At 38.9% G+C, this 27,183-nt stretch overlaps 1 protein-coding gene across 11 annotated transcripts in view; it reads right to left on the bottom strand.

Annotated features, from left to right (window-relative positions):
- Positions 1 to 27,183, bottom strand: part of PBRM1 (polybromo 1) — a 127,973-nt gene that overhangs the window by 59,347 nt on the left and 41,443 nt on the right. For 7 of the 11 annotated variants that reach the window (XM_036266813.1, XM_036266818.1, XM_036266816.1 and 4 more), the window contains 6 exons: positions 22,520 to 22,733; positions 14,120 to 14,261; positions 12,396 to 12,493; positions 10,056 to 10,100; positions 3,957 to 4,233; positions 811 to 916 (listed from right to left, as the gene is read on the bottom strand). In XM_036266813.1, the coding sequence (XP_036122706.1) occupies positions 811 to 916; positions 3,957 to 4,233; positions 10,056 to 10,100; positions 12,396 to 12,493; positions 14,120 to 14,261; positions 22,520 to 22,733 (882 nt within the window). The remainder of the gene's footprint in view (positions 1 to 810; positions 917 to 3,956; positions 4,234 to 10,055; positions 10,101 to 12,395; positions 12,494 to 14,119; positions 14,262 to 22,519; positions 22,734 to 27,183) is intronic. The other 4 variants (XM_036266815.1, XM_036266821.1, XM_036266823.1 and 1 more) reach the window with 1 other exon arrangement.

The following is a 27,183-nucleotide window of genomic DNA, read 5'->3' as shown; positions in this document are numbered from 1 at the left end:
GAGTTACCCTGCCAGGGTCTTCTAGTTTTAGAAGGCATTGTGTCTCTAAAAAGTAGAAAAAAGGATTTCATTTCTGCAAACCTTCTGTATACTTTTATAATTCCATGAAAAGATAAATGAATACCTTAACCAGAAAAAATAATAATTTAGTAATCATACCCAAAGCTATTGTCAAATTTAGTTTACAGTCATTTCATATAAATGTAGAATCTGTTTCCCCTTTTCAGCAAATATGGCTCTAAAAAATATCTGACAATATCACTATCATATGTTGGTATTTACTACATTTATTATGTTTTAATAAGGTAGAAACCTCTTGCTTAGCTCGATGGTAGTAATTATTTTTTCTGTTTTCTTTTCCCTCTGTTTTTAATAAAACCATCATCCACACACCATATTCAAGACACCTGAGTTAACTTACAGTATAGTGACTGGAGATCTCTATCCTCTTAAATTCTGTCTAGGAGAAGCTGTTGGGGTTCATTTTTAATTCCAGTAATCAACAAACAGAAAACACAAAATGTGCCACTACACTCCTCCAAGCATCGCACGTAGGAAAAAAATACCTATTTTGACTAACATTTACAAAATGTCCAACACATTTAAGAAAGTAAATAAAGCTGTTGACATTATATTCTATTCCCACAGATTTTCCACAGTTTAACTACTTAAAATATGGAAGTGAATACTAGGGAGGGAAGAAACTCTATGATGGCATGCAAGTTCAAATACATTCACCATTTATTAAGTACTATTTCAGTAAATCAGAATAATAGACTAGATGGAATAACAAACTGTGAGCTGCCTTACTCAGTTTGAGTTTGGGAGAAGCCATGTCATCATCATCAGGCAGTGGGCCCAGCTCTTTCCTTTTATCCTTGAGTAACTTCTCCAGGATGTGCGCATCATTGTATACCTACGTTCCATAAATATATTTAAAATTATTTTCTAAAATACTTCCTATTGAAATATAATGCATATCCATAAAGAAATTTTAAAAACACATGTTAAAATAGTTTGGAACTAAAGAAATAAAGCTGGAGATCACTACCAAGCAACAAAATCACATCTCTGTGGGGTGGGCCTAAGCCTCAAGTGGTTTGTTTTTTAAGTTTTCCAGGTGATTTATTTATTTTCTTTCTTCATTTATTTTTTTTTTAGAGAGAGAGAAAGAGAGACAGAAACACTGATGAGAGAGAACATCGACAGGTTGCCTCCTGCATGCCCTGCACTAGGGATAGGGCCCACAACCTGGGCATGTTCACTGACCAGGAATCGAACTGGTGACCTCCTGGTGCATGGGTGGACGCTCAACCACTGAGCCACACCAGTTGGGCTTTCCAGGTGATTTTAATGTGCAGACATGCATGCTAAAGTATGAGAACTACTATAGTAGAATCATTGCAAGTGTCTACAGAAGTTTTAAAACATATTTACATGTATTTTTCCTTCATAAATTTCTTTCACTGGACCCTTAAAGGAGCTGACTTGGCTCAATAAAAATTAAAAATATCTGATAGCTGCAGAGCAGTATCTCAAACATTGCCCTCAAATCCCATATGAAAGAGGATTTGGCCTCAGTTTGAGTTTATAGTCTGAAATCTGATCTGTAAAAATAAACCCCTTCTCGACCTGGCCGGTTTGGTTCAGCGGTTAGAGTGTCGGCCTGCGGTCCTGAGAGACCCAGGTTCGGTTCCCGCTAAGGGCGCGTACCTCGGTTGCAGTTTGTCCCCGGCCCTGGTCGGTTGTGTGGGTGGCAGCCACTCGATGTGTTCCTTTCACATCGATGTTTCTCTCTCTCTCTCTGTTCCTCTCTCTCCCTCCCACTCTACCTGAACAAAAAATAAAAATAAACCCCTTCTCTCTGTAGAATGAGTGATGCAAGGGTAGTATATGCAGCTGAGAACAAAGTTACATACCTAATGGCCTCTCCCCCTCAGAGGCTCTGTCCTCTCTGTCTGCTGCCAGGGCAGAGGGGATGAGGGAATGTGACCTCATTTCTTTGGCCACCTCTTAAGAGTGGCTTTTTTCTCTACCAGTGGCAGACAAGTGGCATATTAGCCAATGGTACTGAGGTTAGTGTAAACACCTATACTATATTGAGAACCATTTCTTTGCTCACAAGCATCCTATTATTATCATTATTTTAAATGTTATTATTAATTTTTTTTAGGGAGAGAGAGAAACATCTATGTGAGACAGAAACATCGACCGGCTGCCTCCTGCACACCCACTACTGGGGATCGAGCCCGCAACCTGGGTATGTGTCCTGACTGGGAATTAACAGGGACCTCTCAGTCCATGGGATGATGCTCAATCCTCTGAGCCACACCAGCCAGGCCTTTATTTTATATTCGAATGTATGTAGAAGAAAGAAAAATATGATTTGAAAATGTTAAGTAGATAAAGAAACTCGAAAAGATATCTGCACCCCCATCCATGTTCATCTACAGTATTATTTATGATAACCAAGATATAGAAATCTAAGTGTACATCAATAGATAAATGGATAAAGAAAATGTGTACACACACAGGAATACTATTCTTGCTTGCCACATGTGACAGCATGGATGGACTTTGAGGGTATTATGCTAAGTGAAAGAAGTCAGAGAAAGACAAATACTGGATGATTTCACTTCTGTGTAAAATCTAAAAAACAAAATAACTGAATAAACAGAAACAAGCTCATTGATACAGAGAACAGACTGGTGGTTGTTAGAGGTGGGGGTGGGTGAAATGAGTGAAGGGGGTCAAAAGTTACAAACTTCTAGGTATAAAATAAGTCCTGGAGATGTGATGCACAGCACAGTGACTAAAGTTAATAATTCTGTATTGCATATTTAAATGCTGCTTAGAGAACAGATCTTAAAAGTCCTCATCAGAAGGAAAAAAAAAATTTGTAACTATGTACGGTGACAAATGTTATCTATATTTATTGTGATGATCATTTTGCAATACATATAAATATGAAATCATTAAGTTGCATTACCTAAAACTAATATAATGTTATATGTCAATTACACCAATAAAAAAATAAAATAGATAAGAACATGAGATATAGAAAAAATAGCAAAGAAAAAAGAATGAATCTTGGCCACACTGATAAGCCACACTAGACTCTTATGATTTACAAACATTTCCTCCCATTCTATAGGTTACCTTTCCATTTTCTTGATAATGTCTTTTTTTCTTTTTATAAAACTTACCTGAGGATATTGTTATTGATTTGAGAGAGAGAGAGAGAAACATTGATTGGCTGCCTCCTGCATGACCTTGACCAGGGCCAGGGACTGACCGCAACCAAGGTACGTGCCCTTGACCGAAATCAAACCCAGGACTCTTTGGTCTGTGGGCTGACACTCTAACCACTGAGCCAAACCGGCCAGGGCTACATTATTTCATTTAAATTCTACAACAACTCTGATGCATTTACTATTTTATCCCCAACTTACAGATGAGAAAAATGAGGTTAAGAAAAGATAAGTTACTTACACAGGGACTGGCAGAGCAGAATTCAAATCTAGGATGTCAGATTATAAAGTATAAACTTTTAACCTTTATAATGTACTGCCTCCCATTTTAAACAATTAAGAAAAGACAAAGTATCAAGCTGGTCACTGAGAATAACCTAAGTTAGGTCTCTAGACCTGGTCTCTCAAAATCCATTATTCCACGAGCACCCAAAAGAAAATGTGTCGCCCTGGTCGGTTTGGCTCAGCCATTAGAGTGTCAGCCCACGGACCAATAAGTTGCAGGTTTGATTCCAGTCAAGGGCATGTACCTTGGCTGCAGTTCGTCCCCAGCCCTGGCATGTGGGAGGTGACCAGTCAGTGTCTCTCTCTCACATTGATGTTTCTCTCTCCCTCCCACTCTACCTGAAGATAAATGGAAAAATATCCTCGGGTGATGATTAAAAAGAAAAATGTGTCTACTCCAGGATTCCTATATGTCCTTACCTGGGAGCCCTCCTCATTATAGTGCCTGGCATTCCGGAACATCAACTTCATATCTTCTATCATTCCCTCTTCCCCTGCATATTTGTCATTGCGGATGTTATGCTCAATTATTTTCAAGTCCATTGGCTCCAAAATGATTTTATAATAATCAGGATAGTCCTTTTTGGATGGTTTAACCATAAATAGATCACAAAGTCTTCTGCCTGAACCTGGCTCACGAGCTTCAAGAACAACATTGAATAAGATTTTCATTCGCTGCTTTCTTATGTTCTTTTTACTGTTGAGGGGGCAGGTAGAAAAGGGAAAAATGAGAACAGATTCAGTTTTTTGTTTTTTTTTTTTAATACAAGAATGAACATGAAATGAAACAAATCAATCTTGTGGGCAGGTGCTTCATAATGATTATAATTTATTGATTACATATGCCACAGACACAGTAACATGTTGTAAGCTATAAGCAAGTATCAGGAAAATTTTTAAAAATCATTAAAACATAGTGACTATGGCAGGAGCAGCCAATGAACACCAGACAAACCTGTTTAGAATATTTCATAAAATGCAATGCTTGAAAAAATCTTGTCTGACAGCCAAAGAAAATGAAATCATACTATCAATTGAAATATATTTTGTTTTTAAGAATAGAGCAAAAGTGAAATTAAACTACCGATTCCCTGTTATTAACAGTCCTCAAAAAAAACAAAAAACAAAAAAACAATCACACACACAAAAATGTTCTCTCTCTTAAGAACCACTCTGAACATCTGCATAACCTGATTACCAGAAAACAACGTGAGTCTGCCTGCCAGACTAGTGTGTCTATAGTAGGTACAAGTTCCTCCTACATTTATGCTGTCAGGGTCAGTCCTGCTTCCTTCCTTCATCAGCATTATTTCACAATTCTAACCTAACTTAAAGAATAAATGGTCTATAGTTCATCTGAGCTCTTGAGTAAATTTTCATTCATGAGTGTGAATCCCTGTCTTGTTCTCCAAATTCCCCCAGTGAGATATGTTGCTAAGAAACAGAAGTGAGTGGTATGGAACAAAGTACAAGGGACTACAGATTAAAACCTGAGTTTAAAAGGAACCCATAAGAACACATGGCTAGTTTCCTAATTGTTTAGGAAACTGACTCAAAAAGGCTAAATGACCTGTCCAAGGTGAGCTGCCCAGTGATTAGAAGAGATGATCTTCCAATATGACTTCTGGCCCAATATATCTTCAGGACACCAATAAAGAAATTCTAGCCAGACTCAAATCAGAAGTCACTAAGTGGACAGGAATATAGGTAATTAAAAGAAATGACTTGACTTAATTTCTATTCAACAGACATGAAGATTCTATAACGTAGTACCTAGAGATAAATAGTTTTTATTTGTTTCTTATCGCACAAACAAAAGCAAGCTCATTCTCGAAGCAAACTATGTGTCTGAATGGGTCTCCTAGTCCAGTCTTCTGATCACTCATTTTACTGCTGGGTCATGAAGAAGCCAAAGGCCAGATATTTTCTCTACAAGGTTCAAAATATGCTTAAAAGAAGAAACAAAACTCAAATAATAATTAACAGATATGAAAAGAAATATCCTCAAGTCAAAAATTTTAAACGTCTCAGAAATATGTATTTTCCTAGCACCATGAAGTTACTAGAAGAGAAAAAGGATCCCCATTTCCTAGGGTTGGGATCATCCTCAGAACTTGTGTCTTCCCTTGACTGTTGATTTCCCTTGGTGGCCCTGGATCATTTCCGCTATATCCTTCTCTCAGTATTTTTGTGTCTCGATGTCAAGTGAGTGATTGTTATGTGATGGCAATCTAGAAGTTTCATCAAGTGGAAACTATTTCTTCAAAGAGGCATCCTGGGGCAAGGATGTGAGAAGAAGAGTGCTCTCAGTCCAGGACGTTAGCAAGTGGATAATGGAAGGGGAACTTGGGACAAAGCTCCAATGCCACAGAGGTCCACATCTAGGGAGAGATTAGAACAACAGATGACTCTGACCTTCAGGAAGCCTCTAAAGAAAAATTTCAGAACCTGAATTTGATATCACAGAATACTTAAAACTACTAAAATCAGATATGGCTTCTGCAGGTCTCACCTGTGGGTGCTGAGCTTCAAAAGGAAGACTCAGGAATGCAATTTTAAACATCTGAGCATAAAAGAGCTCTTCAATTATCAATTCGAAATGAAATTACTCCTCATTCCAGGAACACCAAGCAGAACAATTAAATTGATGCCCTTACCTGCACCAAAAGAAAATCAGCTCCATTCACTTCCTAGTTCCAGCATACTGCTCCCAAATACCATTAGGCTTTTCTGTATGAAGCTACAAATATTCTAATGTGAGTGAGTCCAGGGCAGGTTTTTATGAGACTTTTTTAAAAGGAAGGAAAAGCTGTTAACTAAATTTTAGGGAAAATGCCAAAAGGAAAAGAATGGTGAATAGTCCATTTTTTCTACTCGAATAACTTGAGAATAGGCAGCTGCTAATGGAATATACTCAAAATGCAAAATCTAACTGTGTTTAAGAAACTGCTCTAGTAACTGAAATTTACTGTTTTAGGACATATATTACTTTAACTGCTGAGCCAAACTGGCCAAGGGCTAGGACATATATTACTAATAGCATCCTTTCTACATCTGTATTATTCAGGCTTTAAGAGAATGGTGTATAACTGGTTTCCATCCTCAAAGGCAAGCAAAACTTTTGTTATTAGTGTCACTTAGGATCTTTTCTAAACAAATCTAGTTTTGTTATTTTGTTTACATTTTTCCAGATCCTTAAATTGCCTGAGAATGAGAACCTTAAATTGCCTGAGAATGAGAACCTTAAATTGCCTGAGAATGAGAACTACTAGCCCATTAGTTTTAATATGGCTATCAGGAAAAATGCAGAGCTAAATTTCTACTCTTTTATAATTGTATTAAATTAGGTAGCTAGAATACCTGCTTTATGTTTTTCCAATATGGATGCCAAACTTTTTAATATTCATAACTTTTGAAAGTAACTTTAGTCCGGCCGGTGTGGCTCAGTGGTTGAGCATCGACCCATGCACCAAGAGGTTGCTGGTTTAATTCCCAGTCAGGAAACATGCCGGGTTGTGGGCCAGATCCCCAGTGGGGAGCATGCAGGAGGTGGCCAATTGATGTTCTCTCTCATTGATGTTTCTATCTCTCTCTCCCCCTCACTTCCTCTCTAAAATCAATAAAGGAAACAAAAATTTAAAAATAAAGTAACTTCAAACACTTTTTGAAATAAGACTGTATTACAAAAAGATAGCTACCATACTCCCTATTTGATATTTTCTGGTTACTGTTTTCACTATCACTTTGCTTTTCAGATTCCTTTTAGAGTCCCTCTATGCATCCTACCTCTCTCAGACAATTAACTGTACACAGTTTGTTTACCCCATTTTGGGAAAGGTGCATAAATTAAATTCCAGACCATGTGACTGGCCTACTCATTCTTCTTCTTACCTGTATCAGTACTTTTTAAAAAATATGTTTTCATTGATTTTTTAGAGAGAGGAAGGGAGAGAGAGAAAAAAACATCGATATGAGAAACACCGATTGGCTGCCTCCTGCACGCCCCCCCCACTAGGGATGGAGCCTGCAACCTGGGCATATATCCTAACCGAGAATTAAACCAGGACTTCTCAGTCCATGGACTGACACACAATTCACTGAGCCACACTGGCTGGGCAGTACTTTCAAATATAGTAAAGTAAAAGACATTTTAAGGGAATTCAAGACCAGCGCTGCTTATCATTGTACACTTAAGGAGATGCCAATTCAAATCACAGACATTGTTATGATAAATATTTAATTCTAGAAATTTATAGATGGGCCATAAAGGGTCCTGTGCTAAAATACGTACACTACAGCAATTTCCCAAGAAATGAAAGTCAAGCGTCTTAAGAAATGGGTGCTTTTTCTAATTTGCACAAAGATCATGAGCTAGAAGAGGTTATGTTCTGAATCCATGATTTTCCAGGACCACCACCACCACCACCCAAAACCAGCTGAAAGCACTGGAATTACTATCACTTTTTGCTTCTCTTAGTTTATCACCAAGTTTTAGAGAACCTCCACAGTCCTTCTACATCTGAACTTTCCTTTAAATCTTTCATGCCACAGTGTTAGTCCTAATCCTCATATCTGGTGGCTGACTACTTTCTCAAATGTTCTTAATAATTCTTCCTCTGAAGCTATTATTTATTATTATATGTATTTGCACACACACACACACACACACACACACACACATTCCATTTTAATTACAGCTAACACATCTACCATTTGCCAGTGACTGCACTAAGGATACATACACATTCTCATTTAATGCTACAACCTAGGTGCATGCCCTTGACTGGAAATTGAACCCAGGACCCTTTGGTCCTTGGGCCGATGCTCTAACCACTATGCAAACCAGCCAGGGCTAAAACTTCTTTCATTTACAAGGCTTGCTACATTTCATCTTCAAGTCTTCAAGAAATAAAATCTTTTCATTCATATTTTCTTTTCTTTTTTTGTAATCCTCACCTGAGGATATTTTTCCACTTATTTTCAGACAGAGTTGGAGGGAGAGAAAGAGGGAAAGGGGGGGGGGAGAGATTGATATGAGAGAGACACATCAATTGGCTGCCTCCCACATGACCTCAACCAGGGCTGGGGATCAAACTGCAATTGTGTGTCCTTGACTGGAATCAAACCCACAACTCTTTGGTCTGCAGGCCAACCACTGAGCAAAACTGGCCAGGGTCATTCATCTTTTGTTTTCCCAGACAAGTAACATCTGACTAAAAACAAAATGAAATCCACTGATTTCAAATCTTGACATCAACAGAAACTACTTCCAGAAAATAATCACAACTATATTTATTGAGTATTTACTATATCCAAGCTCAGTTCTAAGGGTTTTAAAAATATTAACCAATCAGGTCATCACAGCAATCCTATATAGGTATTGTCATCAATACCTTGTTCACATGAGAAAATTGAGATGAGGTTCATATCAGAGCTAATAAGAACAACTAGGATTTGAACCTGGGCAGTCAGGCTCTAGAACTTGGGGTTATAACACTGCTCCATAGTGCCCCATATTTCTATTTCTACCACCACTCAGTCAGTGCCATATACTATGAGTGATATAAAAGAGATACAATTCATGGTCTTTAAAAAAAATACTGAGAAAACTTTTCTTAAGGAAAATATTAGAAAGAAGATAGTGACAATAATTTTGTAGGATGAACTACATGTGGTAGCAACGTGCAGAAAAGTTTAAAATACTAACTTTCAAGGAAAAACATGGTTAGGAAAATCATATTTCCTAAAACTACTTGGGCAATCATGAAACATTTCTATACAACTACACAACTGTGTATTTTAGCACACTGCTCACACACAGTTTCATTTGTTTTCAACCTGCCTCTTATCCTGGCTTAAAAAGTTCCTGACAGGTACAAGTGATCAACCTGTAAGAACAGAGTCTGGTGTTCTGCAAGCAACTGACATTCCATGAATGCCAGATAGCAAAGGGAAAAATAAAAGCACCGTACAATGATTACTAGGACTAAAACATAGTAACTCATAGGCTGTTTTAAAAATCATAAGTAACATGCAAAATAATGGATGCTTTTAAAGAAATAAAACATGGACATGATCAAAGACTGAGAAAATTTATTCATGCTCAAGAAGCACTAACCCAAATGTAGGTGTCAACACAGACTGACATCACTTGAATGGTCAACAATGATATTAATACCTCCACCATGCCCAATCTGTAAAAGCCCCTGGATGCCAGCAATGCCACTATATTCTCACCCTCTATCTTTTGCTGCAGAAGCACAGTCACAATAACTGGTGAGAGAGCTTGCTGCCCCCAGCCAAGAAATTAAGGCCCCTGAACATATCTAGGCTAACTAATCCTGACTTTATTTTACTAACTATACAGCTCTTTATTCATAAAACATACTAGCACTCAAATAAAAACCATTAATTACTTCACATGCTTAAGGATTCACTTTTCACCTAATCAGTACTATTGACCATACCACAGAAGCTTATACTTTTTAAAATGTTTATGCATAAAAAAGGACTGCACACCTGGATAGCCTCCTGAGACCCAACATCTCACTGTCAAGAGTGTTCCTGGGAAAGCAGAAACAAATATTACATGTGAAGAGAAAATAAGCAACATCGGAGGGTCATGTATAAACCAAATATGGTTGAGAAAAAAAGGATTATGCAATCCAAAAGATAAAAGATATTAAGAACACTTGGAACATTTCAACATGAAAGACAGTAGGTAGATTTTTGGGTTAGAGGGGTGAGGGAGAAGAATGCACTCCCACAATGAAAAGAACATACCACATTAATTTTCCTCAGACTCTTTAATATTAAAAAAAGTAAGGCAAAGATAGAACCATACTTGGAAAATTTGGCCCGACTGTTCTGGACAAGCTTAACTTAACTTTTTGTTGTCGTTGTTAATCCTCACCCGAGGACATTTTCCATTGACTTTTTTGATAGAGTGGAAGGGAGAGAGAGAGACAGAAACATCAATGAGAGTGACACACACATCAGTTGGTTGCCTCCCACACGACCCCGACCAGGGCCAGGGGTTGAACCTGCAACCCAGGTACGTGCCCTTGACTGAAATTGAACCCATGATCCTTAGGTCTGTGGGCCAATGTTCTAACCACTAAGCAAAACCGGCCAGGGCAAGCAACTTACTAAGCAGTTATGTTTGCCTGAATTTGGAGAAGTCTATTTCTTATCACCAAAATCTCTTAACATAACTATCTTCTAAAAGGCTCCTTCTGTTATTTCCTTTGTCATAGTCCAAAGTATGGGACTTCTCTCAACCTCTTAACATCCACTCATGACTACATTTCATACCCGGGCATGTTCTTTTACTGTTTTAGCTATGATTTACATTTGTTCTTCTCTTATTTGTTTTTCACTTTGTTTTACAAAATGCTTCCTAGGAAATCTGTTATAAAGGGACTTTTGGTCTGAAGTGGATTTTATTATTTCAAGAATTTAATGCTCACTTTTTTTACTGTAGGTTTTAAAGTAATAGCTTTCATTTAATCTACTTGGGTTGTCCCACAAACTACATGCCAGAGATAGGTAATTTTTAAGTATCTGGCTGGGGCTAATGCATCTTTGAACTGTTTTCTTTTAAAACACTTCACTAGTTTAAGATCTCTCTTTTCATTCAGTGTTGGCACTAATTGTACCATCACTTTTGCCTCCATTACCTTCTTTTGCCTGAGAAGTTTTTATCTTTGATTGGTGACTGATCTGGAAAACACAGGTGATGCTGTAGTAGAGTTATATAATTACACTCAAAGATGTTCTTGATTTGATGTTTCTGATCTGCTTTCACATTTTTCCTCCGTTGTCCCTGGTATAACAAGGAATTAAGAACTTGGAAGGATGAAATTCATAGGCCAGTAATGGAGGAGACTCACATCTCAGGGTACACCAATCATTTAGTTACCATGGCAAAGACTAACAAACAAAGTTATTTTCAAAGCTAAAAAAGTTTCCCGAAATGCTATTTTTAGGACAGTTTCTCTTTTCTGAACTTCATCCTAGTGGATCTATTAATGCGTGAACAGAATTGTATCAACAGTTACTAATGAATTCTTCATTCAGCTCTGAATCTGTGAGGCCCTGTTATCAGTGATTAACTTATTCTTTATCTAAGGTATCCTCCCTGGATTAACTGCTGCTAAAAAGATGGTGAGAGAGTTAAGGCTGAGGGAGAATACAGTGTTCCACAAAGATCAAACCAGAGAAACTCCATGTGGGAGGCACAGACCAAAGAGATGGTCTTGCATGATTCCTTACAGAAGTCCAGCTTTAGAATCTCACAGTAAGGTTCCCCTCCATAAAACCCATGAAAGAAAGGGTTAGGGAGGTTGAGAGAAAGGTTAGAAAGAAAAGGAAACCAAATATCTAGCTTATCATTTTATGAATTACAAAAAAAATGACTTGGAATTTTACAATCGGACATCCTTAAAATGGCAAATAAAGATCAGATTAACAAGTAAAAACAAAGGGGTAAGAGTAATGACTTACTTCACTGCAGTGACAGCACTACACTTTTTGTAATTCACCATGAAAAATCACCTAAATTAGATTTAAGTGGCACTTTAAAACAAAATAACATGAACAACAAAAAGAAAATGTCTGCCAACCTATATAAGTAGTTGTCATTTTTATCTATGTCATCTAAGAACAATATGGTACTTGTGTTAATCATACAGTTTACAGATAAATTCTAAAAGAAGATATGTTATCAAATATTTAAAGCTTATTAAAAAAATCCATACTTGATAGCTTAAAAACAAAATAAAACATTTTTCTGTACTTATCTAAAACAAAATAAACAGAAACTGAGACGATGTCTCCAGTTATGAGAAGAGTATATACCTTTTTCTTTTGGCACTACCAGTATCAGAAGTGGCTGAAGAAATCATGCTGTCTCCATCCTCAATGTCGTCTCTCCTGGCAAGCTCCTTCTTCTTTGCCTAAAACAGAGCAGATCCCAGGAGTCAAGCTCACTCTGCTGAGCACTCCTAGAATATATGAATATTAAAGAACTAGACATATCAGATTCACCAAGAGAGAATCAACCACACTTAGGATTCATAAAATTAAAGTCATTTAACATTTTCAATAACCCAATTTAACAAAAGACTGCATGACAAAAAAGTATGTTAAAACAATGGATCCTGCCATATCCAGTTTGGCTCAACAGTTACAGTGTTGGCCCACAGATCGAAGTGTTTCGGGTTTGTTTTCCATCAAGGGCACATACCTGGTTTGCAGGTTCCATCCCTGGCCCCAGTTGGGGTTGCGCAGGAGGCGACCAATTGATGTGTTTCTTTCACATCAAGGTTTCTCTCTCTCCCTCTCCCTTTTTCCCTTCCACTCTATCTAAAAATTAATGGAAAAATATCCTTAGGTGAGGATTAACAAACAAAAAGCGGATCCAGAGGGCTGAGGAATCAACACTAGCTAAACTGAATTTGTTAAGTTGTAGGGGCATCCTACTCTGGTGGCCGTATTTAAAGTAAAGCCAACTCACAGATGGCCTTTGGTACCCCCTTGACTTCTTAACCAACAGTGTACTTAAGAAGAAAGTTTAATGTGAGAGGTAAAAAAAAAGATCTACTTTTCAACACATGCATTTTTTTTTTTTTTTATCCTCGCCCGAGGACATTTTTCCGTTTTTTGTACAGATGGAGTGGGAGGGAGAGAGAGGAAGAGAGAGAGAGGGAAACATCGATGTGAAAGGGACACATCGAGTGGCTGCCACCCGCACGACCAACCAGGGCCGGGGACAAACTGCAACCGAGGTACATGCCCTTAGCGGGAACCGAACCCGGGTCTCTCCGGACCGCAGGCGGACGCTCTAACCGCTAGGCCAAACCGGCCAGGGCTCAACACATGCATTTTTAAAGACCTTCTGCCAAACACAGCTGAAGTCAAACCACAGCAGACTTAAGGAATACATATGAAGTACTGAAAAGTAAATACTTGAAATCCACGGCACTGATCATAGTGTTGACCACACAAAATAAAGATTCTACGGGTGATCTAAAATTGCTTTTGCTGCTTTCTTGCTCTGAGATTCATTTTCCAGAAAGATTCTACCAGAAAATGACAAGTAGACACAATTTTTATTTCATATCTATGCCATTTTGTCTCAAAACCCCTAGACAATCTGTAACCTTAGACACCCTCCAAGGTGTGCTCTCGGAAAGGATCTAATAAACTCATGGACACTGTACAATGATTAACTAGCCTTAAGATACCCCTTTCTCCTAGGACCAACGATACCTCAAAAGAGACAACGTCTAGAACCAAAGAAGTAAAATCTAACTCATAGCATATCACCTATGATGGGAGGGAAACTTCCTGAGGATCCTAAAAAATCACTCCCCAGAGACCAAATCCCTGCTTCTATTCACAAAACCAACCCGGTCTAAACTATTATTTCTACTCTACATGGTCCTGATGATTTTTAAGAAAATATTCAGAGTACTTGTGGTTGAAATAAATGAAGTGATCATACATCTTAAGAGAACATTCTCAAAATATGTAAAATATTTCAGTTATACACACAACTTAGTAAAACCAAGATATCATACCTGCATGACCTGCTGCAATTTTAGAACTCGTTTGTATATGGCTGAATTAGGAACATTATAGCGTTTGGCATTTTCAAACATTAAATTCAGATCACACTCCAAATGATCCAAAGTTTCATATTCTTGGTTCTTTAGCTTTGTTCTGTGGAAGACAAACATATGGCTAGAATTTTCCATTATGAAAATGATGAAACATTTTTCCTCAAACTTCAATGCAAAAATCCTTGCATACACTTAGATAGTATCTTTACTGGTGAGATTAGAGGTCTGAAAGTGACATTTTCAAGATATAAAATGAGGCAAATCTACCATTATATTTAGACAATATAACAGTTTAACTAAAAATCCAAAAGAACAAACTAAAACATGTAAGAAGCTCTAAGAGGACCCACTATGGTGGTTATTACAAAGCAAATATACTAGCAAAAATCCTAATGGGAAAACCCTGTTGGTGACTAGCATGTAAACTCTACAAAGAGATAAAAATCAGAAACGTTTAAACTACTTTAATGAAGAATCATGGCAATCTACCCATTTCTGAAAATCAGAAACTAGTTCATGAAAGTTAAAGAAAAGAGAAAGTACTGGCAATGCTATGAAGAAGCACTTAGAACAACCAATCTACCACCCAGGGATGTTATATATGGACAATAAGGAGTGGCCTTCACATAGCAAGTAAGAGATAGAAATCTTCAATACAAACGTTTGTAACTAATTAAAATGGAAGTTTTTAATGTACGTAAAAGTCTTAAGAATTCTGATATTTCTCTCAGACACTACAGCTATAACTAATACCAACTCTCTTAAAGTCCCTTTATACCAAGTGAAGAGTCATGGTTTGCTCTAACTCTATATAAATTTAGATAGGACAGACTTTATTTTATTTTAAATTTTAAAAACTTATCTTTATTGTTGAATGTATTATAAATGTCCCCCCACCTTTTCTCCCATTGACCCCCCTCCTACCCAATCCCGCCACCCTCCTGCCTTCCTCACACTATTATTTGTGTCCATTGGTTATGCATATATGCATAAAAGTGCTTTGGTTTATCTCTTCCTGCCCTCCTTCCCCCCTTCTCTTTGAGGTTCATCAGCCTAACAACCAATTTGTACTTTTTTTCTTTTATCCTCACCCGAAGACATTTTTTTTTTTTTTTTTATCCTCACCTGAGGATATTTTTCCATTTTTTTGTACAGATAGAGTGGGAGGGAGAGAGAGGAAGGGAGAGAGAGAGAGAAACATCGACGTGAAGGGACACATCGAGTGGCTGCCACCCGCTCGACCAACCAGGGCCGGGGACAAACTGCAACCGAAGTACGTGCCCTTAGCGGGAACCGAACCCGGGTCTCTCCGGACCGCAGGCCGACGCTCTAACCGCTGAGCCAAACTGGCCAGGGCCCGAAGACATTTTTTGCATTTATTTTCAGATAGAGTGGGAGGGAGTGGGGGGGGGGGGATATCGATGTGAAAAAGACACATCGAGTGGCTGCCACCCACATGACCCCAACCGAGGCTGGGGACAAACTAAAACCAAGGTACATGCTCTTAGCGGGAACCGAACCCAGGACTTTCTAGTCCACGGCCCGATGCACTAACCGCTGAGCAAAACTGGCCAGGGTCAATTTATACTTCTTAATTCCTTCATCTTCTTCACCCATCCCCCAACACCCCCCCCCATTTGGCAAACAACAAAAAATTCTTTGTATCTATGAGTCTGTTTCTGTTCTGCTTGCTCATTTTGTTTGTAGATTCAATTGCTGATAGGTATGTATTTAATGACATTTTCTTTTTCATATTTTTGTTCTCCTTTAAGAAGACCCTTCAACATTTCATATAATACTGGTTTGGCGGTGATGAACTCCTTTAGCTTTTCGTCTGGGAAACTCTTTATATGTCCATCGATGCTAAATGATAGCTTTGCAAGATAGAGTAATCTTGGTTGTAGGTTGCTGCTTTTCATCACTTGGAATATCTCTTGCCACTCGTTTCTAGCCTGCCAAGTTTCTTTTGAGAAATCGGCTAAGTCTTATGGGAGCTCCTTTGTAGGCAACAAACTGTTTTTTTCTTGCTGCTTTTAAGATTCTCTCTTTGAGACAGGACAGACTTTTAAATCTTTTGATTAAAGCATTTGCATGCTATTCATCAGTCACAAAAACAGTATTAAGAATGACAATATGGCCCTGGTTGGTTTGGCTCAGCGGTTGGAGCATCGGCCTGCGGTACAGAGAGACCCGGGTTCGGTTCCCGCTAAGGGCATGTACCTCAGTTGCAGTTTGTCCCCGGCCCTGGTTGGTCGTGCGGGTGGCAGCCACTCGATGTGTCCCTTCACATCGATGTTTCTCTCTCTCTCTCCCTCCCGCTCTATCTGAACAAAAAATGGAAAAATGTCCTCAGGTGAGGATAAAAAAAAAAAAGAATGACAATATGTGTAAACAGCTTCAGAGAATAAATGTAAAAATTCGAAACTTTTCTTTTAGAATGACATAATCTATTCTGCATGTAAAGTTTTGCTTAAAACTTACTAAGATCATATGCAGATTACACACAGTGCTTAAAGAGTATTAGAGAATATCTCTCGGATGAAGCAAAAACCAACAACTAAGCACAAACTCAGCTCTCAGTACCAGTTTATGTAGCTAGCAACAAGACTTTAAATTACAGTCTCAGACTTATTTCTGCCAACTCCAAGGATAATGTGCTGGGTGCTCTTAACACCCAAAAAGAACAGACAGAAAATCCAAGCTTGTAAATAACAATCTACAATAAATCTGAAGTTAACAGACTGTTGTTAATCAAGGCTAGTGGGTCTAGGGAAGTGCAGAATGGGAAATAAAATTTGGACCCATACTATCCAGCTTCTGTCTGCTCTTCCATTGTTGTTGCTTTTGATGACACTCAACTACCTTCTTTCTGCCAACAAATCTTCCTAGGACTATGTTGTATAATATAGTAGCCATTAGTCACATGGGTAAATTTGAATCAAAATTAAATAAAATCTAAAACCTAGTTCCTTAGTTCTACTAGCTACATTACAAGTGCTCAACAGTCATATGTACCTACTAGATAGCACAGCTCTAGATTTCCCTATTGATTATTGTAGAGCACAATGGAAGGTAGCCCAACTCTTGTAAGGCACCACTAGCCCTGCATGTGTCCTTGGAAAGAAGGCAGATTAGACATCCTAAAAGTTGACCCTTCAGAATCCTAGTGTGTTTCCAGCTAGGCCTCAGCCACTTCTCTATTCTTCACGCTCTCCTACCAGTGTGTCAGACAACTGTCAAAGTTCTAAAGGAGGGTTGACTTGACAAAGCAAGGTTTATATTAGAAAATTCTAACTTGAAAAAAGGTTGTAGGCAGGTGAATAAGCAGGATGAAGATCCATCTTCTTCTGAACTAAATTAATTACACTGTTCGAATTAAAAAAAAAAAAAAAAGACAGTGGAAGAAAAAATAATGACAAAAACTGTTGAATTTAAAGAGAACCTCTTAGCCCTGGCCAGTTTGGCTCAGCGGTTAGAGCGTCAACCTGCAGACCAAAGGGTTGCAGGATCACTTCCATCAAGGGCATGTTGGTTTGCAGGTTAGACCTGACCCAAGTCGGGGTCGTGCGAGAGGCAACCAATCAAAGTGTCTCTCTCATATGGATATTTCCGTCTCTCTTTCACCTTCCACTTTGTCTAAAATTCAACAGAAAAATATCCTTGGATGAGGATTTAAAAGAAAAAGAAAGAGAACCTCTTGGACTTCTGGTCAAGATGGCAGTGTAAGTAAATGAGGCACTTACTTCCTCCACAATCAAAATTACAACTAAACTACAGAACAACGATCATTCAGAACAGCCTAAAATTGAGCTGAATGGAAATCCTACAACCATGAAATTAAAAAAGAAGCCAAACCCAGACAGGTAGGAGGGGTGGAGCCGAGGACAGGCTGGTCCCACACTCACATGTGGTGGATAAAAAAATCAGGAGGGATATCTCAATTGGGAAGGTCCTCCCTGAGAAGTAAGGGGTTCCCGTCCCACACAAGGGCCCCCAGGTCTGGGTTCCAGTGCCAGGAAGAGAAGTCCCCATAACTTCTGGCTGGAAAAACCAGTGGGGATAAAGGCTGAGGGAGGCTGCAGCTGGGGGAGTCCCAGGCAGTTCCTCTTAAAGGGCCTGTGCATGGACTCACCTGGACTTGCTTCCTCTGGGCTCCAGCAAGGGGGAAGCAGCTTGAAAGGTACCAGAGACATACAGGGAATAACTGAGTTGTTTGGCATTGGGGTGAGAGCTGGAGGGGCAGCTTTCTCCAGGACAGACATGCTGGCGGAGGCCACTGTTTGTTTGGTGGGCCCTTCCCCCACAGGGTTGGCAGAAGAGCACAATATCTTGGACTCCAGCAACATGACCCACACTGTTTGCCCCACCCCGGTGATTCCCTGAGGCCTTGCCCCAACCAACGTCAGGGCCCACCCAAGCTAAAGTAGCTTTACTATAGGAATGGCCTATCTGGGCTCATGCTTCGGATTTTCCTAAAATCTCTCAAACAAACAGCATCTGAACTCAGTGAACCCCATACTCTCTGGCTAAGTGGCCCCAGCTTGGCACTAGAAGCTGCCAGCCTTGGTTCACAGCTTGACTTTTCCTGGGTACCTCCAAGCCCAGGACAAGAAGCAGCTATCTGCAGATCACGTTGGAGCTTATGCCTGATGACCCCATGTAAGCAGTGGCTGACCATGGCCTACACCTCCCAGAAGGCCCCAGACCACGTCAAAGCACCACGAGCCCTTGCCAGTTTGGCTCAATGGTTGGAGCGTCGGCCTGTGGTCCGGAGAGACCTGGGTTCGGTTCCCACTAAGGGCGCGTTCCTTGGTTGCAGTTTGTCTCCGGCCCTGGTGGGTCGTGTGGGTGGCAGCCACTTGATGTGACCCTTTCACATCGATGTTTCTCTCTCTCTCTCCTCCTCTCTATCTGAACAAAAAATGGAAAAATGTCCTTGGGTGAGGATAAAAAAAAAAAAGCACCACGACCCTACCACCTCCACAACTGACACACTCAAGGAGTAGACTCAGTGGGTACCAGAGCTCTGCTGAAGTAAGTCTTGCTCTGTGTAGCAGGACTCTACACAGCTGATCCTACAATGTGATAAGTGGTCACAGCCAGTCCTTGCAGCTGATTAGCCTGAGTAAATCCCTCCCATTAACTTGCCAATAGCGATCAAGACTCAATTACAACAGAAGGGTGTATAGTCCACATGGGGGTGCATTTCGAGTGCCCAGCTGGGGTGATCAGGAAGGCTGCGCCACTGAACCCTATAGAACACCTACTACAATAGGTCACCTACTAAGCCTAGACGTAGCAACTCTACCTAATACATAGAAACAAACACAGGGAGGCAGCCACAATGAGGAGACAAAGAAACATGTCCCAAATGAAGGAACAGAACAAAACTCCAGGAAAAGAACTAAACAAAATGGAGAAAAGCAATCTAACAGACATAGAATTCAACACACTGGTTATAAGGATGCTGCTGCTCAAGGAACTTAGTGAGAACCTCAAGTGCATAATAAAGGATCAGTCAGAAATGAAGGATGCACTAACTAAAATAAATAATAATTTACAGGGTAGCAACAGTAGAGTAGGTAAAGCCAAGAATCAAACCATCAATTTGGAATATAAGGAAGCCAAAAACACCCAATCAGAATAGCAAAAAGTAAACTGAATACAAAAAAATGAGGAAAGTATAAGAAGCCTCTGGGACAACTTCAAGCAAACCAACATTCGCATCATGGGGGTGCTAGAAGGAGATAGAACAAAAAATTGAAAACCTATTTAAAAAAATAATGACAGAACACTTTCCTAACTTGGTGAAGGACATAGACATACGAGTCCAGGAAGCACAGAGAATCCTAAAGATGATGAATCCAAAGAGGTCCACACCAAGACATACCATAATTAAAATGCCAAAGATTAAAGACAAAGAGAGAATCTTAAAAGCAAGAGAAAAGCAGTTTGTTGCCTACAATGGAGCTCCCATAAGACTGAAAGCTGATTTCTCAACAGAAACTTTGCAGGCCAGAAGGAAGTGGCAAGAAATATTCAAAGCAATGAAAAGCAAGGGCCTACAGCCCTGACTGGTTTGGCTCTGCAGTAGAGCGCCGGCCTGCAGACTAATGAGTCTCAGGTTCGATTCCAGTCAAGGGCACGTACTTTGGTTGTGGTTCAACCCCAGCCCTGGTCAACCAATCAATGTGTCCCTCTCACATCGATGTTTCTCTCTCTCTCTCTCCCCCTCTATCTGAAGATAAATAGAAAAATATCCTCAGGTGAGGATTAAAAAAAGAAAGAAAAGCAAGGACCTACAACCAAGATTACTCTATCCTGCAAAGCTGTCATTTAGAATCAATGGACATATAAAGAGCTTTCCAGACAAGAAAAAGCTGAAGGATTTCATCATCACCAAAAGAGTATTACATGAAATGTTGAAGGATCTTCTAGAAGATCAAAAATATAAACAATAAAATGGCAAAAAATAGATATTTATCAACAATTTAATCTACAAACCAAATGAACAAGCAGAACAGAAAAAAACTCATAGATACAGAGAACTTTATGATGGTTGCCATATGAGAGGTGGGATGGGGGAATAGGCAAAAAAAAGTGAAGGGATTGAGGTACAAATTGCTTGTTAAACTGACGAACCTCAGAGGGAAGGGGTGGTGCAGGAAGAGATAAACCAAGGAACTTATATGCATATATGCATGACTAATGGATACAGACAATAGTGTGGGGAAGGCAGGAGTGGGTGGGGGTAGAGAGGAGGGGGTCAATGGGGGAATAATTGGGGGACATCTATAACACTTTCGACAGTAAAAGTAAATTTTTAAAAAAAGAGAACCTCTCACCCTAGCTGGGTTGACTCAGTGGTCAGAGTGTTGGTCTGTGGACCAAAGGGTCTTGGGTTTGATTCTCGGTCAAGGGCACATGCTTGGGTTGCAGTTCAATCCCCGTCCCCTGTTGGGGTCATGCTGGAGGCAAGCAATTGATGTGTCTCTCTCACATGACGATTCTCTCACTTCCTCCTACTCCCTCCCTTCCACTGTATTTAATATTCATAGAAATATATCCTCGGCTGAGGATTAACAACAGAAGAAAAAACACACAAAAAAGAGAACCTCATGCCCTGGCTGTTTTCCTTTGTGATTAGAGCATCAGGTCCTCTGAACCTTAGGTCAGGGGTGAGCTTCCCAGTCAAGGGAATGTACCTGGTTTGCAGGTTAGATCCCCCTGGTCTGTAGGAGGCAACCAAGCAATGTGTTCCACCCCCACCCCCCACTCCATCTAATCCTCGAGTGAGCATTAACAAAAAAAATAAGTGAAACTCTCAACATCTACAAGACTGTCACCATCTTTCCTAAGGCAAAGAGTATAAAACACAAACTTCCAAGCTATTTTCTTATAAATGGCAGCTTAAATTTCCATGTTAAGAGGGCCAAATCAGCCAATTTTTTAATATCCTACTTGTGTACAAAACCTCCAAAGTTTGGATTAAATAAAAACACCATAAATCTTACTGATCAAATGATGAAAATAAAAGTTATAAAAGCAAATCATAAAACAAGCTTATTTAAACAACTTTATTTCCTAGAATCCAACGAATACAAGAATTTTAATTACTACTGTTTTGAAGGTTACTTATCTGCCATAAAAACATCATGTAAATACCAGCTTAATCTGACCTTGCTGGGTTAAGATAGTTTTACCTGCTTTGTACCTCTATCTGAGTATACTGCAAAACCTAACCTACATGTGGGAGTTCCAAAACATCATATTTCATAATATTACTTAATTCCTACTATTCTTAATGATATTGTGTGGTTTAAGTATTATCTGGCTGAATTCCCGGTGATCACTTTAACATTGTCTAAACAGAAAAGGGAAACTAAGATGAACTATATTTCAGTTAACTGTTTCATGTAATGAATTCTCTAAGAGCAGTCTAAACTTATCTTGGGGGGAGGAGGGTTCAACTACAGATATAAACTTTAAGTACAGATAAACTGCTTTAATTAAAATTAAATAAAAGATATAGAAATTTTTTACACTTTGTTCAGTTACAAGAAAATGAACAGTTAAATTTTGAGGTGCATGACTTTTAATAATCCATAATCTGACACAAAAATGTCTAACTGGAACACCTTTCATCAATTTGCCTATGGCTCCTTTGCAGTACAAAGAATATCATCTGTATTTCATCAAATTTATTTCTCACAATAGGAGTGATATTCAAGGATACTCCAGACATGAGAAAAACATTTTTACCTTTAATATCCTTTTCCATCTTAGGAAGGAAGACATACGTACAGGCTCAACCACAAGAAAATGAATTTATACTGGGTAATGTAGAGGACATCTTACCTGATCTGTTGTAGTGATATGGGCATTTTAATTTGCTGATAATAATCAGGGTATTTTTTTTTTGAAGGCAAATGGAAAAACGGTTCAGCTATTAGCTGCCCTTGGTTATTCCGACAGCTTCTAACTGTGTCATAAAGTTGATAAAAAGGATTTGAAACATCCATAAATGAAGTAATGCTCTCTGCTTCCGACTCTCCTTCTTCATAACGTGCAGCTAGAAAGACAAAAAAGGTTTCTATAAGGAAAAGAACCATAGTTTGAAAAGCTCCTTTAAAAAGCTACCTGTTTGAGAATAGTTATTTTAAAAGAATAATCTCTACCCTTCACTAAAGATGATATTAGTAATGCTTAACAGAATTGTATGTTGACTAGGAGAAATATTATAAAGAAACAGAATAAAATATTACATAGTAAATTTGCTATTATTAAAAGGTTACAGCCCTGGCCAGTTTGGCTCAGCGGTTAGAGCGTTGGCCTGCGGTCCAGAGAGATCCAGGTTCGGTTCCCGCTAAGGGCACGTACCTTGGTTGCAGTTTGTCCCCAGCCCTGGTTGGGTCGTGTGGGTGGCAACCACTGGATGTGTCGCTTTCACGTCGATGTTTCTCTCTCTCTCTCTCTCCCTCTCTCCCTATCTGAACAAAATATAGAATTATGTCCTCGGGTGAGGATAAAAAAAAAAAAGGTACAGCCTGGCCACTGCAGCTCACTGATTGAGTATCAACCCACGCACCAAGAGGTCGTCAGTCCAATTCTCAGTCAGGGAACATGCCCAGGTTGTGGGCCGATCCCCAGTGGGAGGTGTGCAGGAGGTGGCCAATCGATGTTCTCTCTCATTGATGTTTCTCTCTCTCTCTCCCTCTCTAAAAATTAACAAAGAGAAAAAATATTAAAAAAATAAAAGGTCACAAAATAATTTCTTTTTAAATGTGCCTTCTTCAGAGAATCCTTGCTCTGAATGCCTGCCCAAGAAATGGAACAAGTAACCTTTAATGGTTCTCAGAGCTGAAATGTAAAAGCTAAAACTACAAAATTCTTAAAAGAAAATGTAGGTGTAAATCTTTATGGCCTTGGATTAGGTAACTGACATCTATTTTGTTTTTCTTATTAGCTGAAGTGACTAAATAATAATCCCTTTGTGACAACAGTACTATTTATTAGAAAAAAGGCAATAAATATTTTTTAGAAATTTTGTAACTGGTGTGGTTTTTCCTTCAACTTGTTATATTACTATAAAGTTAATGAAGTAACCAAATGTTAGAAGAAACCTAAACATGTGTCATTTTTATAGTTAGCAAAAAACAATACTAATGAAAAGATAAATTTTCTTTCAATTTTTTATAAGACCAGGCCTAATTTAAATTTAAAAAATTTAATTTTGTAGATAAGTATAAAAAATTAAATTCAGCCCGGCCAGTGTGGCTGAGTAGTTGAGTATCGACCCTTGCACCAAGAGGTCACTGGTTTGATTCCCGGTCACGGCACATGCCCAGGTTGAGGGCTTGATCCCCCAGTAGGGGGCATCCAGGAAGCAACAGATAGATTTTTCTCTCTCATAATGTTTCTATCTCTCTCTCTCCCTCTCCCTTCCTCTCTCTTTAAAAATCAATGAAAAAAAACAAAGAGCTGGTTTTTCGAAAAGATAAACAAGACTGATGGATCCTTAGCTAGACTCACCAAGAAACAAAGAGAACCCAAATACACAAAATCAGAAATGAAAGAGAAGTAACAACTGACACCACAGAAATACAAATTAACAAATACTATGCACTATTATACGGCAAAAAATTCGACAATCTAAGCGAAATGGACAAATTTCTAGAAACAGTCTCCCAAAACTGGACCGGGAAGAGACAGAAAACTTGACCAATAACAACTAAGGAAATTGAAGACTCTCCCAGCAAACAAAAGCCCAGGTCCAGATGGCTTTATGAGGGAGTTTTACCGAACATTCAAAGAACTAATACCCATTCTCCTCAAACTATTTCAAAACCTTCAAGAAAGGAGACTTCCAAACTCATTTTATGAGGCTAGCATAAGTCTAATTCCAAAACCAGAAAAAGACACTACAAAGAAAGAAAACTACAGGCCAATATCCCTGATGAACATAGATGCCAAATACTAGCAAATCGGATCCAGCAATACATCAAAAAAATTATTCGCCATGACCAAGTGGGATTCATCCCAGGGATGCAAGGCTAGTATAATATTCGCAAATCAATAAATGTGATACACCACATAAACAAAATGAAGGATAAAATCCACATGATCATATCAATAGATGCTGAAAAAGCATTTGACAAAATCCAGCACACATTTCTGAAAAAATGCTCAGCAATGTGGGAATAGAGGGATCATATCTCGACAAAATAAAGGCCATATATGAAAGACCTACAGCCAACATCATATTCAATGGCAAAAACTAAAAGCATTTCCCTTAAGAACAGGAACAAAACAGGGATGTCCACTTTCGCAATTCTTATTTAACATTGTACCGGAAGTCTTAGCCATAGTAATCAGACAGGAAGAAAAAGTAAAAGGGATCCAAATTGGAAAGGAGAAGTGAAACTCATTATTCGCAGATATCATGATATTATACACAGAAAACCCTAAAAACCCCATCAAAAATCTAGTAGACTTAATAAATGAGTTTGGCAAAGTAGCAGGATACAAAATTAATGTCAAGAAATCGATGGCATTCTTATAGAAACTAAAAAAACAATCCCATTTACCATTGTGGCAAAAAAAATTAAGATACCTAGGAATAAACTTAACCAAAGAAGTACAGGACCTATTTGCAGAAAACTACAGGACATTGGAAAAAAAAAAAGAGGAAGATATAAAAAAGTAGAAGCACATACCTTGTTCATGGATTGGAAGAATTAACATTATTAAAATGTCCATATTACCCAAAGCAATCTATAGATTCAATGCAATCCCCATCAAAACACCAACGACATATTTCACACAACTAGAACAAAAGTTCATATGGAACCAAAAAAGACCCCAAATAGTCACAGCAATCATGAAAAAGAAGGACAAAGTAGGTAGGATCACAATACTGGATATCAGATTATACTACAAAGCTACTATAATCAAAAGAGCTTGTTACTGGCACAAGAACAGGCACAAAGACCAGAGAACCCACAAACGGATCAAAGACATTATGCTCAAATAACATTTGACAAAGGTGGCAAGACCATACAATGGAGTAAAGACAGCCTCTTTAATAAATGGCGTTGGAAAAATTGGATAGCTACACGCAAAAAAATGAAACTAGACCATCAACTTACACCATATACAAGAATAAACTCAAAATGGATAAAAGATTTAAATGTGACCCGTGAATCCATAAAAATCCTAGAAGAAAATGTAGGCAGCAAAATTTCGGACATCACACACAGCAGAATTTTCACTGATACATCACGTAAGGCAACAGAAACAAAGGAAGAAATGAACACATGGGACTACATCAAACTCAAAAGCTTCTGCACAGCAAAAGAAACAATCATCAAAGTGGAAAGGGAACCCACTGTATGGGAGAGCATAAGTGCCAATGATACATCAGATAAGGGGTTAATTTCCAAAATATATAGACTACTCATACAACTCAACAAAAGGAAGACAAAGAACACAATTAAAAAATGGGCAGAGTACTCAGCGGTTAGAGCATCAGCCTGTGGTCCGGAGAGACCCGGGTTCGGTTCCCGCTAAGGGCACGTACTTCGGTTGCAGTTTGTCCCCGGCCCTGGTTGGTCGTGCAGTGGCAGCCACTCGATGTGTCCCTTTCACATCGATGTTTCTCTCTCTCTGTCTCTTCCTCTCTCTCCCTCCCACTCTATCTGTACAAAAAATGGAAAAATGTCCTCGGGTGAGGATAAAAAAAAAAAAAAAAAAAAAAATGGGCAGAGGAGATGAATAGACACCTCTCCAAACAGAACACACAAATGGCCAAGAGACATATGAAGAAATGCTCAACATCACTAATCATCAGAGAAATGCAAAGTTAAACAACAATGAGGTATCACCTTACACCTGTCAGAGTGGCCACCATCAACAAATCATCAAACAACAAGTGTTGGCGTGGGTGTGGAGAAAAGGGGACTCTAGTACACTGCTGGTGGGAATGCAGACTGGTGCAGCCACTATGGAAAACACTATGGTGTTACCTCAAAAAATTAAAAATTGAATTGCTATTTAACCCAGTGATCCCACTTATAGGAATATACCCTAAGAAGCCTGAAACACCAATCAGAAAGAATATATATGTACCCCCATGTTCATAGCAGCATTAAGATCTGGAAACAGCCCAAGTGTCCATCAGTAAACGAATGGATAAAAAAGTTGTGGTATATATACACAACGGAGTACTATGCAGCTGTAAGAAAGAAAGATCTCTTATCCTTTGAGACAACATGGAGGGACATGGAGAGTATTATCCTAAGTGACGCAAGCCAAACAGAGAAAGACAAATATCATATGATCTTACTTATTTGTGGAATATAATGAACTTCATGGTCTGAGGAACAGGGTAGACCCAGAGACGTGGAAGTAGGGTACAGACTGACAACCCTCAGAAGAGAGGGTCAGGGGGAGGGAAGAGATAAACCACAGAACTTATATGCATGTACACATAACCGATGGACACGGACAACAAAGCTGGGGAC

Source organism: Molossus molossus, unplaced genomic scaffold (assembly GCF_014108415.1).
Source record: "Molossus molossus isolate mMolMol1 unplaced genomic scaffold, mMolMol1.p scaffold_m16_p_18, whole genome shotgun sequence".
Lineage (NCBI taxonomy): Eukaryota > Metazoa > Chordata > Mammalia > Chiroptera > Molossidae > Molossus > Molossus molossus.
Note: the sequence above shows the minus strand (reverse complement) of the source record. Positions and strands in the feature narration are given on the sequence as shown.